We start from the raw sequence: 16,745 nt of genomic DNA, 5'->3' as shown, positions 1-16,745 counted from the left end.
ACGTGAAGTTGTGCACATCGGCTGTTATAAGTGACTGAGTCTCTAAAACTTTTATTCTTTAATTCGTCTTGCTGGTACCAGTTTTTAGTGGGTTCTTATTTTTAGAAAGTGGCAGAATTTAACCAAAAAAAGAAAAAAAAAACAAAACCTGACTACACTGTGAAAGATTTATGAGCTTAGAAACGTGAGTTTGAGGATTTGCCCAGATGCGTTAGGGACCCCATGTCAGGGTCACATGCCACCTTGCAGAGGATAAGTCTATCTCCCACACAGCGCAGTGTCCATTCCAGGGCAATGCCTTTTAAACCATGTGAGAAGGACATGGCCGGGGGATTCTGGGGGGGCTTGCACAGACCTGCAATCCCAGCAGGTTGAACAGGAGGCTGTTGAATTACTGAGGGCTCCTGGTAACTGTGGAGCACATAGGGTAGATTCTTGGCAGGAAAATTTGGCAGATTGGAAAGATGGCCCCTCACCCAAGTTCCGCTTCTCTCCACGGCTGGTTTGGGACTTTTACACCCTTCTTCTTTGTCTCCCTTTGCTTTATTTACATAGTGCAGGTTACTGGTAAGAGAATAGGGGAAGTCAGGTCAATTCCTCACCATAATGCTTTCTCCCTCACTTTGGATGTGCTGATGATTGCAGTTCCGAGTTCCTGGAACTTCTGCTAGTGCCACGCTGACAGGCCTCACCAGAGGGGCCACCTACAACATCATAGTGGAGGCCCTGAAAGACCAGAAGAGGCACAAGGTTCGGGAGGAGGTTGTTACCGTGGGCAACTCTGGTATGTGAATGTCTGGTTACTCAGGTGCAGCTTCCCCTCTGGACCACTCCAAAGACACTTTTTGTCTCGACAGTTCCTTTGCTGCTCTTGTCTTTTAACTTCAGGAAGTGATGCCATGAAGTAAATGAGCACCTTTAAATTTAGTTATTCTTCCCTCATAGTATTTACTTTCTCTGTAAAATAGTCTCAGGCACTGATATGATAATAGACCTGGAAGGGACCTCAAGCATGATTTAGTCCAACATTCTGACTCCCTGCTAGCGAGCGTCTGAGTTGATACAGGGCACAGGTCTCCCGATCTCTTTTCCTGGACCCTCTGCTCCTCACCACGTTGCTGTCCTCTTGCGTGATTTTTAAGTACCGAAACGGACTACCTATAAAGCAAATTCCCTATCTGCAAACATTCGTGACTGCTGGGTTTTGTTCCTGATGTAAAATGCTACCAACATAGCCCATTTCTGTTCAAAGAGCTATTTTATTCCAATGTTATTTCAATTTCTTTTTCTAATTATATAACCCCAAAGCCAGACTAGAAGTGAAATGATCACTGACTCCTCTTTGTAGCACCTGCAAAGTCCTTTTAAACTTGTAGTGAATCACCTGGCTTTTCAACCTGTATCAGCTGAAGGTTCACCAAGGAACACGGGATAGGGAATCATCAACACCATGAAGCTTCAATCTTCCCACCGGAGGGGTCTCCATCCCCCAGCAGTAGGGAGTGCTAAATTCTGTCTCTGTCAAGTGACAGGCTTTATTCCTAGGGTCGGTCACTGAATGCAGGATTGCAGATGACCGTGCTATCTTACATGAATAAATACCGGTGAATTTGAGCGGTTGGCTATTTGGTGGGGGTATCCTACTGTGCTTGTTGTGGTATGTAGCCATGGTAATGCGTGCCTTCTGTCTTTTGTGGTATTACTAGTAGAACGCCATATGAAAGGAATTTTCAAAAGCACAAAGACTTTTCCACATCATTTTTTTTTTTTAAAGATTCCATCTCTATAACTTAAGTCAGGTGGAATTTTAACTGGTGGCTGTTTTTAGGAGGGTTCCTGTAAGCCCTAGTAACCCTTTAGGTTCCTTTCATTTTCCTTTCTGACCCCGTATCTCCAGCAGCAATATTCTGCATTCTAGCCAGGTTCTCTGGGCTTTCAGACATGTCAGACTTCTTAGTTTCTCCCAAACTCTATTTTCTTCCAGGGCAATGCTTTTCAAACTATTACACACTTCAAATATCTATTGCTTTTGAGCTTTTGATTTTTTGTACTGTAAAAAAGAAATATACACAGTGGGATTCAAAGTCACAGAAATTAGTTTATGTCATTTTTAGAGAACATTGGAAGCATACTTTGGTTGCATAGATTACTTTAAGCTTTCTCAAAACATAAAGACCGATATATTAAGCAACATGAAGAGACTCCATTACTTGGTTTCTCTTATTTGGAACACTTGATTTTAATGATAAAGTGAAACTGTCCTACTACTGTCATACTAATGTACAAAATCTAGCTATGATGCAAAAAATGCAATAATAAAAGTGAATATTGCATTATAATGGTATATAAAAATGGCTAAGACTTTTGCATTAAAACCAAAGGATGCTAATAATTATTCTTTACTTGGTGAGCACTTTCTAAGTGCTGGCAATGGACCAATGCTTTGAATTCATGATATCCGCGTGATCTTTACAAGATCCTGAGCAGGTAGGTATATTATTATGATTTACCCCATATCATAGAGGACGGAAGTAAGGCAGAGAAATGCAGAATAACTAGGTTAAGGTCACTCAGGTTCTGATGGAGAGACATTCCAGCCTTTGCATCCCATTCGAGTTCTTAACTAGCTTAAAAATGCCTCAAGATATGTTCCATGTGCTATAGACTAGTTTCACCAGAAATGATGATTTTTTTTTTTTTAGTAATGATGGCAAAATGAAAGACGGGCTCCTTTTACGGTGCTTGTGGCAAGGGTCCCCTGGCAACAGCTAAGCATTGTTTGTTAGAGCAACTGATGAATTGGTAAAACAGATGAATGTTTCTTAATGCTGCTGGGATTTCTGTTTTAGATTAACTCATCATAACAATAATTCAGTTTTCTTCTTATGGTTCAAATCACCATTAAGATTTTTTTTTTCTTTTTCCTCCTTTTCTTCATGTAGTCGACCAAGGCCTAAACCAACCTACAGATGACTCATGCTTCGACCCCTACACGGTTTCCCATTATGCCATTGGAGAGGAGTGGGAGCGGTTGTCTGAATCTGGCTTTAAGCTCTCGTGCCAGTGCTTAGGCTTTGGCAGTGGTCATTTCAGATGTGACTCATCTAGTGAGTAGCTTGCTTTGTCCATCTCCTCTAGTTCCATGCATTCGCACAAGGTGCCAGGGAAGCATGTTTGGCAGACACAGGCTCTTCCAAACATGAAGCAAATGAGGGGAGACTGCTTGACTCAAAGTAACATTTTGCATCATAAAGAATGATGGGAAATTTTACTTGTTGAATATTGCTTCATTTCAAGGGTTCTGTGTCAATCCGACTATTAATTAAAAATGCATTTGTGACGGTAATGATTTTTTTAAATTTTCTGTTAAGATAATAAAGTCAAACTCTCTGGAGCCAAGTCTAATGAAACGTAAGTATCAGAGACACAAAGGAATCCCAAATCTCTTTTAGTCTTTAATGTTGAATGAGCTCAGAGGTGAACATTTATACGCACACTCTTTCAACACAAACCAAACATACACATATCATAATATATACGCACTCTCATATTACACGTATGCATACACACGTCAGGTAGCTTGAATCTTGCCAAGTAATGTAGAGAGTAGCGATAATCATCTATAGATAATTAAGAATCAACTTCAATGGAAAAATATTTGATTTTCAAACTGTAAAAAGATCTTAACATTTTTAATGATATTTTCAGTTAATTTGATCCTTAGGATAACTTATGCTTTGAGATTTAACATTAGAATTTATAAAACTTTCATTTATGCTTTGTTTTTAGGGGATGTGATTATTATTGACAATTGGTTTATTTTTATAGGTGTTACCCATTATGGGTTATAAACAAGCCTTCTACAGACATATCCCAAAATTATAATTGGGGAAATACAACATACAGATTTTTAAAAGATTTTCACACTAAAATGTAAAATGGTTTAATTCAGACTAAAATATGGAGACAACTAATTTTTTCAAATGCAGACTACTGTGTTTGACCATCTGAAAATGGAAAGATGGAACAGATGTGTCCTATGTCATTTAGGAGTTGGAAGTTTTAACATTTGGCATCAGTTAGGTGCTTTTTCATTTCTGAAACTGAATTATGTTAAGTTTGTATATTTATCACCTAGGTAAGTACTTGGGCACAATGGCGGGAACAGAGCTATAAAGTGATTTATGTGATTCTCTGGCTCAACTGACATATTCTTTGCTTAGATGTCATAATTGTCAAATAACTTTTAAAGTTTAGGAACGAAAAAAAAATTTTAAGGAATGGCTGACTTGTTATACAAACTTCTGAAGTGTGTTTTATTTTAGTAAAAACCTTGGAGATTAAAAAGTCCTCTTTTATGGATAGCAGTTAAAGACATATAACTGCGACTTTAAGATATTCCTCAGAACCAGTTTTATCTGTTGGGATAATAACCAGTGATTTATCATTTTGTTGGTTTTTACTTTGTTTTAATACACAGGTTTATTCCTTTATTCTTTCCATTTACAAGAAACAGGTTAGGGCATGTAGAAGCCAGCTGAGCTCTGTTGGTTAATAGAACTACTTTGTATCCAGGTTCTCTGCAAATCCAAAAAGTGACTTGTCCTCTATGATCCATTCCCAAAAGACTGTGTAAATCCCACTTTGGTTTCCATAATGTTAAACTTTAATAGTGAGAATGCAAATGAAGGTCCCCGACTATTCTTGTGACATGATTATGGTAGAATGAATTGCATCTTAAAATACCCTAGAAAATGTTAAATGATAAAGATAATATTTTTAAATCCAACCAAAAAGTGGTCTGTCATGGAGATCATGACCCTCAACTTTTCTTGCCACTCCTTCCAGGTACCTGGCTTTTAAAATCCCATGACATGTCCCGGAGCACTGTCTTGAGAGTCAGAACACATTGATAACTCTTTGCCTCTGATTTTCCCCACCCCACAGAATGGTGCCATGATAACGGTGTGAACTACAAGATTGGAGAGAAGTGGGATCGTCAGGGGGAAAATGGCCAGATGATGAGCTGCACATGTCTTGGAAATGGAAAAGGAGAATTCAAGTGTGATCCTCGTACGTTCGTTGCCACAGATCATTTTTAGTGTCTTATTAAGCACTCCCACTTTTATTACTGAGTTGTAACTCTCATTCACAGAAATGATTGGAGACTTTAGGTCTCCTTGAGGAGTGAACTGTGGGTTAGTTAATCTTTTGATTTGGGAAAGTGGAGACAAGCTTCAAAAATGAGCCATGATTTAACATTATTACAGGACACGTTAGCATTTTTCCGACCTGAGTATTTTGACCATAATCTGCAGTGAAATATTACAAGAAAGCTTTATGGGTCTCAACTTTTAAAATATGAACCTTTTCCAGTGTATCAGATTTAGTTTTTGGAAGTGCTTCCCTAAGATCTATACAGCAGTACCTCTGTTACCAAGGGGTCCCATAAATGTGTGGGATTTTGGCTGTGAGGATGCACAGTTTGGAGAGAACCAGAACTCACCCCTATATATAAAAGTGAAGTCGGTATTTTTCTCAGTCTTACATGAGCTTCTGACTTGTGTCTCCACGTAGATGAGGCCACATGTTATGATGATGGGAAGACATACCACGTGGGAGAACAGTGGCAGAAGGAATATCTTGGTGCCATTTGCTCCTGCACATGCTTTGGAGGCCAGCGGGTAAGGCCAGCCTCCCTGTAATTGTGATAAGAGAAAGGGGAGACTCCTGCACCGGTGGTTGAGAGGTCAGCTTCCTGTGTGTGTGCTGTACACCGAGGTGTGGTAATGCCCCTTATGAAAGTTGAAATACCTCATTTCCTGTTGGCGGCTCTGTGCCAGCTTTGCTCTACACCCCTTCCCAGCTCTCCCCTTCCATGGCAGCTGCAGCCCCTCTCACACCTACTCTTCTCAGGCTGTCTCTGTTCTTCAGCAGCTTAAGTGTTAAATGCTGGGTAGCATTGGGCCTCTAGACCCGTGCTGATGGATGGGTGTCCCCGTGGCATTGTTGTTAAGATCTGAGAAAGGATCCTAGAAAATACCCTTTCTCAGTCCAGTAATAGATTCCTGCTACAGATCTAGCACTGTGTTTAAGGAATATGGGACAGAGGGAATGAGGAACGGTCCTGGCTCTTAAGGATAGAATTGGAGACATTAAGTTAGCATACATTGGAAGTCAAGGTAATTCAGTGAGTTTCTTAGTGGGTCTGACAGATAGTTTCAAGGTAGGCTGGAATCAGCAAGAGAGGTTCCATGGAAAAGCGAAACATACACTGGCTGGAGTTTGGGATGTTTAAAATAGGTTGAGGGAAGAGGAGGAAGCAGAGAGACCAGAGTAAGCATACCAGCTGGGTTGGGAAGGAGCTGGAATATGTGGGTTCCAGTGAGCCAGCCCTCTGCCTGGTGTCTTGTGGTAACAGATCAGATGAGAAGAAGTAGGGAGCCACTTATGGAATGGCCTGGAAGTCCATTATTTAAGCCAGAAGTTCTCAATGATTTCTGATCTGTGCTCTACTTCACTATCATAAAAAAAAAATGCTGTGCTTTCCTCTAATATTGTTTGAAATTTCAGAATAAATGACTCGTGTAACTCAAAAACAAGAGAACATAACATTCCTTTGTTTTCAATGAAAACATACCCTCTCCAACAGCTCCTCACATTCTGATACATGGAGACCATGCTCCCCACCCCAGGGTAAGATTCACTGGCTGATGCCTTTTGCATTAGCCAATTGTAGATACCCACGAAGAAAGGGAGCATGATGGAAAGTAGTTTTTAGGAAGGTTAGTCCTGCAGCAGGGAAGGGTCTTCAGGGCTCTGGCTCTGCCCCCACCTGAGGACATGGGGCGGCCCATGGAAACTACTCTGATCTCCTTGCATCCCTACTGGTTAGGTGGGGAGGGAGAGGCTTCCCATTCTGATAGAAGCTATGGAGGTGCTCTTTCTGTCTCTCATTAACACTTATAAAGACCGCGATGGTAGAACATTTCTGGTAAGTGACTGGTGTAGAAATGTGTGCTGGAAAGTGAATTTGTAGAATGTGGTCTCACTTCAGCATCTCCTCCGTATTTATGCACACGAGACCTCTCATTTGTGACACCTGTTCTGTTCTAAAGAAGGTGCTAAATGAAACACTTAGGACAGCAGCGGAAACTGTTACACTGTTCTGTGAAAGCAAGATTCAGTGACTCTGTAAGTAGGTATTTACCTGTGTTGTATTAGGTGTGATGGAGAATATGCTTTTAAATGGAGAAATATGTCTGGAATATTTAAGTGACAGTATAAGAAAGAAAGTGGCTATATTTTTTAAGGTTCTTTTGGTTGTAAGAGGAAAGCTCCACTCAGGTTGATTAAGGCAAAAAAAAAAAAGAGACTCACATAACTGAAGAGTCCAGGATCTCCCAGCTTCAGGACCGCTCCAACAGTGGCATTCAGAGTCTCTCACTCTCTCATATGCTTTGTTCCTTTGTATTGGCTTTGTTTTCCAGAAGCTCCTGCTGATAGTGAGAACGATGACCTCTGTCAGCTCCGTGTTTATTCCCTATAGGCTTAGGAGCAACAGTGAAAGAGAACACATTTCCTCACATTTCTAGCAAAAATCTCAGGGAGAAGTCTTGGTGGTCCCGCTCAGTCCCGCTCCCATCTCTTCTCCCGAGTCTGGCCAGATGAAAGTCTACAAGGTACACTGGCCGTGGCAATGTAAGAAGGAAGGGACAGCAGAAGGAGCATGGCCAGGCGTCGCTCAGCTCAGTGGCAGTTCCAGATCCACCAGCGCTTCACTGTGTGGCTCTCCCACTCGCTCCAAGCAAGATTGTCTTTGGGGCTGAGTTTCCTGTAAAATGAAGGTGTTTGTCCCTGTGATCTCAACTCCCTTGTAAAAAGCTCTAGGATTCTGGGGAAACTTCTTTGTGTCTTTGAGTACAGAAAGCGTACTTGCGAAGTTGGGACTGGAACAAGCCTTAGCAGATGGGTGGGGTTTGAATGGGAAGAGAAGGGAGGACATTTCAGGAAAAGCATAAATAGACAGGGGTGATCAGAAGATATGAGTAATAAGCCAAAATGTATTCTGCAAGTTATAAATGCATAAAATCAGCATCAGGGCTTCCTTTGTGGTTAACTACTCATACATTGCCAACGGGTAAGACTTGAAATTCTTCTTTAACGCAAGCACTAATGGTGATGCTCTCAGGTGATTGTAAACCCTGTTTGACTTCATGCCTGTGTTTTCTCAGGGCTGGCGCTGTGACAACTGCCGCAGACCAGGGGCTGAACCCGGTCACGAAGGCTCCACTGGCCACTACAACCAGTACTCGCAAAGATACCATCAGAGAACTAACACTGTACGTGCACCCACACCTTGAGTGTTTCTCCCCTAAACCCGGTTAGGTACCTAGGTACCTTTCTGTAGGTTCCTTTCTTGTGAATGAACCAAGTGTTCTTTATTGTTAAAAACATCGTTTAAATGCCTTGAGTAGAAGACTATACCCTGTAACATAATTCAGGTTCAAATTTATCAAGACTCTTGAATATCTATGTCCTATTACCCAGTATACTGCTAAGTTCTTGAAGCTAGAAATAGTCTCCTATCTGTAAGTAGGTGTCATAAAAACCTCCCCACTTTTTTTCGATATACTTTATAGGATATTTTTGTAAATTTTTCTTCTATTTTAACAATGCTTTTTTTTTTTCTTTTTCTATTTTAACAGAATGTCAACTGCCCAATTGAGTGCTTCATGCCTTTAGATGTACAGGCTGACAGAGAAGATTCCCGAGAGTAAACTTTTCAACCCAGAGGAACAAGCATGGATCTCTGTCAAGGTCCACCAAAACTGGAGTGATGTTAGCAGAACCCATCTTAGAGTGTTTCTTTCTTAAGCCCTTTGCTCTGGAGTAACTTCTCCAGCTTCAGCTCAACTCACAGCTTCTCCAAGCATCACCCTGGGAGTGTTTTGAGACTTTTCTCATAAATGGAGGCAGTACATTGCCTGTTCTGCTCCGAAGTATTCAATACTGCTCAGTATTTTAAATGAAATGATTCTTACTTGTGATTTGGTTTGGGATCGATAGGGAAGCACAGGCACCAACCAACATAAAAATGCGTTGAAATGATATCCTCAAAATTTTGAGTAGGAAAGTTACCCAAACACTTCTGCTTCCACTTAACTGGCCTGCAATGTTGTAAGAACGGCATGTCCTTGTTACTGTGATATTTAAAATATCCACAGTATTCACCTTTTCCAAATGATTCTAGTAATATCTTTCTCTTATCTGTTATTTATCAATTTTTCCCAGTATTTTTATATGGAAAAAATTGTACTGAAGACATTTAGTATGCAGTTGATAAGAGGAATTTGGTATAATTATGGTTGGTGATTATTTTTTATACTGTATGTGCCAAAGCTTTACTACTGTGGAAAGACAACCGTTTAATAAAAGATTTACATTCCACAACTTGAATGTCGTGGCTTCTTTTTTGCATAAAGAAATTTGGGGCAAAAGAAGAATCCCCATGAATGTTCCTTTTCAATTCAGCAAACATTTGAAAACCTATGTATGATGTGTATAGCTCTCTCCTTCTTGGAGACTTAAGTACAAAATTTTCCAAGTCTGTCACTACAAAAACAGATTCATTCTCGTCATTTCATCTCTTCGGTAATGGAGCTAGGTTCATATTTCTGCTTTCCCAGATTTTGGTGGACTCAAATATTTGTTGAACTTGCTAGCCAGCTCTTCAGACGTGGGACTGAAAGAACATTTTGTTGTTCTTTTCCAAACATCATTCCTCCTCCCTTCCTTCTTCCCTTCACTGAATAGACACCTATTCAAAGAGGTTACATTCAAGGAAGAAAAAAAGATGACAGAGATGTTAAAAGTACTTGTATAGCACATCTTAGCAGAGCTTTGTCTTAGGGGAAGGGTGCGATACAAGGACCTCAACCCCACCCCTCTTGATTCCCGCCAGCTGACACTTTCAGGGCACTCAGCAGAACAGAGTTTGCAAAACTCCTGATCTACAAAGGACATCTCCTTTTTTTTTTTTTTTTTAAGATTTTATTTATTTATTTGACAGAGAGAGAGACAGCCAGCGAGAGAGGGAACACAAGCAGGGGGAGTGGGAGAGAAAGAAGCAGGCTCATAGCGGAGGAGCCCGATGTGGGGCCCGACCCCATAATGCCAGGATCACGCCCTGAGCCGAAGGCAGACGCCCAACCGCTGTGCCACCCAGGCGCCCCAGGACATCTCCTTTTCAATTTAACTTTGGGGAAACAACAAAACTTTGAGATTAAATCTGGCATCTAGAATAGTAAATAATGGCACTGGAAATAGTTGGTTTTTAATTAGTAAAAAATTAGCAATTCATAATATACAATATTTTTATACATTATTGTGTAATGGAAGAAAATATTTCAATAAATACCTGTCAATGAATATTAAGACTAACTATAGAAAGAGATTTCCTCAGGATTCATTTGTTTAAAAAAAGAAGAAATCTCGTATTTGAATGGATTTACAGTTTACAAAATGCCCTGACATTTAGTGTCTCATTGGGAGGAGCTTTTGCAGCCTAATTTTATAAAGAATGCAGCTCAGATTAGTTTTCCTTAGCAAGACAAAAATCCAAACTTCAGATTTCTGCTTAACATTCCTAATCATTCAGCTTTAATTAGACCAGTAATGACCAAAACAGCAGCAGCTTGTATATGTTAAAAAAAAAAAAAAGGAAAGATAAATCGCAGAAGAAACAGATCATGGTGATATTATATGACCGTCTCACATATGTGTCATCACTGATCACCGAAGAGAAAATGTGATTCAATATAAATCTACACAGCGTGCAGTGGGAAGTCCCACCGAAGACGCAGGCCTGAGAGCAAGCAGGCTGGTCTTCATAGGTGAAGGGGAGGCCCAGGTAACATGCGGGTGAAGGTCTACACCTCAACTCCATCTTGCTTTAAAAGTCTTCATATTTTAAAACATAAGGAAAAGAACAGCTATCAGTTGAGAATGTGCTTCAAACCACTTGCCTATCTGCAAGCCTGAAACTCTTCCTAAATGTCAGTTTAAGTAAATCCACTTGGACTGTATTAATTAAATGAATAGCAGGCCCTTCTGACAATTTATAAACGAAATGTAAAAGACACAAGCTCCACATTTAAGACTTAAGAATACCACTTTTTGCAGAATGTCTGCTACATTCTCAAAAGCAGTATATTAATCTTACAAATTAAACTTTCAATAGTGAATCAGTAACTACATTTAAATAATAAGAACAAATTAAACAAGTTTAAATGGACTTTTATGTTTCAGCATCAAAATGCAAGAATGGTAAAACCTTCTTTTTTACTATTTCTCAGTAAAATCATTCAAACATGAGAACCAAGATGATTTCCAAAGTTCTTTTACAGTTTTTACGGACTCATGATACTTCTCCTGAGAATTCTTAAACAGGCCAGATTGAAAAGACATAATTGAAAGACCAATCTCGATTCAGGCAAGAAATTGCCAATTCAAGAAAAAATCAGGCAAAACTAGTAAATATATCAGATTTTAAAAAGACAAATTGTAGATTTGAAGCTTTACTTTGCCTTGCTGCATTTGATTTGAAACAAAACTTATTGTGTATTTATATTGTTTTCAGCTCTAATGGCCTAAGTGAATGACGCAAATTGGCGTGCATAATAATATCACTGTAAGTCTGTGAGGCACACTTTCTAAGGTGGTGAATGAAGAAATGATCAGGTGGAAATTACGAGTATAGGAAATGACTTTTCTATTTAATTCTATTTCCATTGAAATTTCTATTCCATTTCTAGTTGCATGAAACTCATTAAAGTGATTAAGAAACATCACATCAGCACATTTAAATGCTGAAATTGCTTCCTATTCAGTAAATTCCCATTACTGGGGTAGGGAAAGTGGCAGGCTACAATTAAAAAATCCCATTTTCAGGAGATACATTTCAACCATTAAAAAAAAAAAAAAGAAAAAGGAGAAGAAGACCACTCTTGGGACTTCTCATGTTTGGGAGCATTTAAAGACAACCATAAAGGCTGATAAGCAGAAGCAGCACAAAGATGACCAGGCACTGTCGTGGCTTTTTCAGACTAAGAAAATTCTTGTAAAAGAGTATATGGTGCTCATATTTGAAATGAGAGTTACTGTGATTGCCACATTGTCTCACTCAGTATCTTCGTTAAAATAAAAGATTAATTTGAATTGCAAACAAAAAGGAAGGAAAGAAAATACAGCAATAAAAGAGCAGAGAAATGGTGCTTCAGCTGAAAGCCAAAAACAGAAATTCCTTTTTTAACATTCCTCAGTAGAGTCAGGTACGAGATATTAAAGCATGTTTTACATTTCCTTGAATTCATTTTTACTTACTCTTTAGAGACATGTGGGTTTCAACAATCTTAGGAGCCAAATTTGTCTGTAAAATAGCTCTGGTGTGGAGCCCCGAAGACTCACAATTAGTACTGCTTGGAGGCTGCGGGAGGCAGCGAGTGGTGGATCGGCAGCACCCTGGGCGCACTGGTGCTGGAATCCCACGTCCTGCATGCTGCCCACCACAGTGGGCCCCTCGTACATAAAATACAACAAAGGCCAAGGATTCTCCCTTGGCCTTCTTTTCTCTTTTTGCATTACGGTACTTTGGAAACTGCCATCCATTTTGTTCCAGAAGGAAACATGGCCTCTGTCAGCAAACCACTGGACAGGACTTTACAATGAAATCTACTGATCTGTGTAATTCAGCATTAGTTCTAAGATTCTGAGCCAAGCGCTGAAAGCTGTATTTGACTCAAACACATGCCGCTTTGGTGGAGAAATTGAAACCCTCATACATTGCTGGTGGAAAAGTAAAATGGTCCAGCTGCTGTGGAAAACAGTTTGGTGGTTCTCCAAAAAGTTAGCCCCAGAACTGCCATAGGACCCAGCAATTCCACTCCTAGGTATGTGCACGAGAGAACTGAAAACATATGTTTACATAAAAACTTGTACACACACGTTCATCACACCATTATTCGTAATAGCCAAAAGGTGGAAACAACCCAAATGTTTAACTGATGACTAAACAAAATGTGATATATCCATACAATGGAATACTATTTGACTGTTTAAAGGAATGAAGTTCTTGAAACACACTACAACATGAACCTTAAAAACACTATGGTAAGTGAAAGAAGTCGGGCACAAAAGGCCACATTATCATATGAGTCCATTTATATGAAGTGTCCAGAATAGGCAAACTAACAGAGAAAGTAGATTAATGGTTACGAAGGGCAGGGGGAAGGAACAGAGAATAACTGCTCATGGGGATGGGCTTCGTTTTGGGTGATGAAAATGTTCCAGAATTAGGCAGTGGTGATGGTGATAAAAATTTGTGAATATACACCTCTTAAAAAATCACTGACTTGTAACTTTGAAATTGTTAAAATGGTAAATTTTATGTATGTGAATCTTATTTCAATAAAAAGAAGAAAATGCCACTTTACTTACAGAAAGTCTCTGTAATATCCTTTTGTTTAATGGTAAGTGAGGTGTGGGGAAACAGTAGATGAAGGGTTGAAAGAACTCAGAAATCTTCTGGCTACCTATTCAGAAACTGAAAAAAATCTTCCATAAACATACCTTTACTTAAGCAATTTCTGCACATTAATATCATCCTCCACTACCTTCCATGCTTCCATATACACAAAAGCATTATGAATAACTAGCATTGATTTTAAAGATTTATTTATTTATTTGAAAGAGAGCACAAGCAGAAGGGGCAGGGAGAGGGAGAGAGCATGAACCCTGACACGGGCTTCGATCTCACAACCATGAGATCATGACCTGAGCCAAAATCAAGAGTCAGACGCCCAACCTATCTGTGCCAGACAGGCAACCCTAGCATTTTTTACAAATGGTATTTTTTATATGTTCCGGATGGTGTTCTAAGTGTTCTAACACACGTTGTCTCATCTACTCGTCACAACCCTACAAGGTGGGTACTGTTATCAGCATCAGCTTACAAACAGAAAGTGAGGGAGAGGCTGGGTGAACAGCCTGACATCACGCAGCTCCTAAGTAGCAGAGCGGAGACTTGAACCTGACAAACTAGTTTCATGTGGTTTTAACCGGAAGTGCTTTTAACTGAGAGCTACTCACCCTCTCCAGGAGCAAATCCGTCCCTATTTTACAGCTGAGGAAACAAACTGCAAGAGGTCAAATGACATGCCCGAGATCACCCAACTGGTGAGAGGCAAAACAAGTTAGTGATTATCATAAAAGGCACAAGGTAGTTTTCTGGAGGGAAAAATGGGAAAACATAATCCAGAAGAGGCATATCAGTGGGTACGGGAGCTGCCAGCAAAATTATTTTTCTTGACCTGGCTAGTGGCGACATAGGTGTTTGTTTACAAATCATTCTTTAAACTGTAGGTGTTTTATGCACTTTCCACAGGCATGATTTATTATAATTTCTTTTTAAAAATGAATTTGTGCCTAGCAGACCACATTGCATACAGTTTATATCTGAGGAGAGAGAAACTCAGGAGAAATGCCAAGAGGTATGTGAAGTAAAGGTTAACAGAAACCTTGGAAAGCTTGTCTTAAAAAACAACAACAACGACAACAACAAAACCTAAGAGAAAATGTCTCTATCCCAGAATTGAAAAGGCTAGGAATTGACATTATGGGAGTTTGGGTGGGTGGGAATGGGGAAATGTTCATTAAACAGGTAGAAGTTCTTATTACGGGAGAAATATAGCTAACAATTTAAAGCAATAGTACAAACGGAATAAAAATGGTTCAAACTTAAAAGGACGGTAGAAATAGGGTCCAAATATATCAGTAATTGAAATGAATATAAATGACCTGAATGCTTTTGCATTTTGGTTGGCAAACTGCATTAAAACAAAAACAGATTCCAGATATATCTGCACCTAAAGCATAGAGCACCAAAGAGTGAAAAGTATTAGACATACATAAACCAAAGAAGAGCCAGTCTAGCTATGTTCATATTAGATAAAATAACTTATTTTATCCAAGACAAAAATTGTTAGTAGGATTGGAGTTAGTACATAAAATCACTATGAAAAATAGTACCTTAATGCATGCAAGCACTTTTTTAGCTTCAAATATGCATGAAGCACATTGATAAATCTGCAGAGAGAAACTGGTAAACTCATCTTCGCAGAGGGAGGTTTCGATCCATCTTTCTCTACTGTTGATAGATCAAACTTAAAAATAAAATCATTAAACTACAACTATCAGTTTACAAGAAATAAAGGAACAGAGACACAAATGAAATAAAATGCCATTACAGGAATCCAGTAACAAAATTCAGAATATTGGAAACTCTATGGAACCAAAAACCTGGTATCTTCAATAATTGACTGCAAAAAAATAAAAATAAAAAAGGAGGAACCACTCAACTAAGTGACTTGAGATGAGCCAAACGCAATGTGTGTCTCAGGCTTGGCTCTTATTACCAACAAACTCAGGGGGGAAAAAGCCAATGTGGAAGATCTGGAGAGTAACTGGGTATTTGATATTAATAACCGTTATGCCTTTCAGTGTGATACTTGAAGTATGGTTACATATTTTTTTAACAAACTTTTTTTTTCTAATACTTGGATTTACAGAAGAAATTGCGAAGGTGGTACAGAGTTCCCATGTGCCCTACACCAAGTTTCTCCTTTTATCATCATTTGTTACAACTAATGAATCAACATTGATCCATAATAACAACTTCACTGGGGCTTTTTTACTTGGTGTCCTTTCTCTCTTCAAGCGGTCTATCCTGGAGACATTACATTAGTCAACAGGTCTCTTTAGTCTCCTCTAGACTGAGGTTTTCAGATTTCCCTTGTTTTTCATGATCTTGACAGTTTTTAGTCCCAGTATTTTGTAGAATGTCCTTAAATTGGGAGTTGCCTGATGTTTCTCCTATGACTAAACTGGGGTTGTAGATTTTTGGAAAGAAGACCACAGAGGTAAAGTGCTACTCCCATTTGGAGGTACAGACATCAATGTGACATGCTTGTTTAACCCTCATCACGTGGCTAAGGTGCTGTAGGTCAGGTCTCTCCACTGTAGTTATCCTTTATCCCCCTTTCCATGCCACACACTTTGGAAAGAAGTCACTATGCGCAGCCCACACTTAAGGGGTGGGGAGTTATGCTCATCTTCTTGAGAAGTGGAATACCCATATAAATTACTTAAAATTCTGCACAGATTTATTCTCCATTTATTTATTCAATCATTCATTAGGTCAGCCATGAACTCAGATAGTTCATAGATTGGGTTATAAGCCAACACTACATTACTTCATTGCTCAAATGATTCCAGCTTTGGCTATTGGGAATTCTTTTAGTTGGCTCCTATCCTTTGACATACTCCCATCATGTTTGCTTTTAAAGTACTTCCTTACCTTCCGGCACTGTAAGGTGCTCCAGGCATCTCATCTTATATTATTTCCTGCCCCAGTCCTAAAGTCAGCTATTCCTCCAAGGAGTCCTGAATCCTTTTATTGGAGTGCCATTAGAAACCAAGAACTTGGCACTAGGTATGCTCATTGCTACCGGGGTATCATTATTTCTCGGCTCTTTCAGCAGATAGGTATTATTATATATTTTAAAGAGTAAATATATTACTTCAAAAATTTCTTTGAGAGTTACTTTAACTGAAATATTTAGAGGAAATACCCATATCGTGCTTCACAATAATCAGTGTTGCGGAGGGTAAGTGGGGAAACGGTAGAT

General features: G+C 39.4%; 1 protein-coding gene across 12 annotated transcripts in view; it reads left to right on the top strand.

The window, feature by feature from the left end:
- FN1 (fibronectin 1) overlaps nucleotides 1-9,453 on the top strand; it is a 64,591-nt gene extending 55,138 nt beyond the window's left edge. For all 12 annotated transcript variants that reach the window (XM_026492006.4, XM_026492008.4, XM_026492005.4 and 9 more), the window contains 6 exons: nucleotides 646-784; nucleotides 2,943-3,107; nucleotides 4,948-5,073; nucleotides 5,578-5,684; nucleotides 8,235-8,342; nucleotides 8,709-9,453. In XM_026492006.4, coding sequence (XP_026347791.2) covers nucleotides 646-784; nucleotides 2,943-3,107; nucleotides 4,948-5,073; nucleotides 5,578-5,684; nucleotides 8,235-8,342; nucleotides 8,709-8,780 — 717 coding nt within the window. In that variant the 3' untranslated portion in view covers nucleotides 8,781-9,453. The remainder of the gene's footprint in view (nucleotides 1-645; nucleotides 785-2,942; nucleotides 3,108-4,947; nucleotides 5,074-5,577; nucleotides 5,685-8,234; nucleotides 8,343-8,708) is intronic.
- Nucleotides 9,454-16,745: the final 7,292 nt, after the last annotated feature.

This window comes from Ursus arctos, unplaced genomic scaffold (genome assembly GCF_023065955.2).
Source record: "Ursus arctos isolate Adak ecotype North America unplaced genomic scaffold, UrsArc2.0 scaffold_1, whole genome shotgun sequence".
In the NCBI taxonomy this organism is placed as follows: domain Eukaryota; kingdom Metazoa; phylum Chordata; class Mammalia; order Carnivora; family Ursidae; genus Ursus; species Ursus arctos.
The sequence above is the reverse complement of the archived record's forward strand: the minus strand, read 5'-3'. Positions and strand labels throughout refer to the sequence as shown.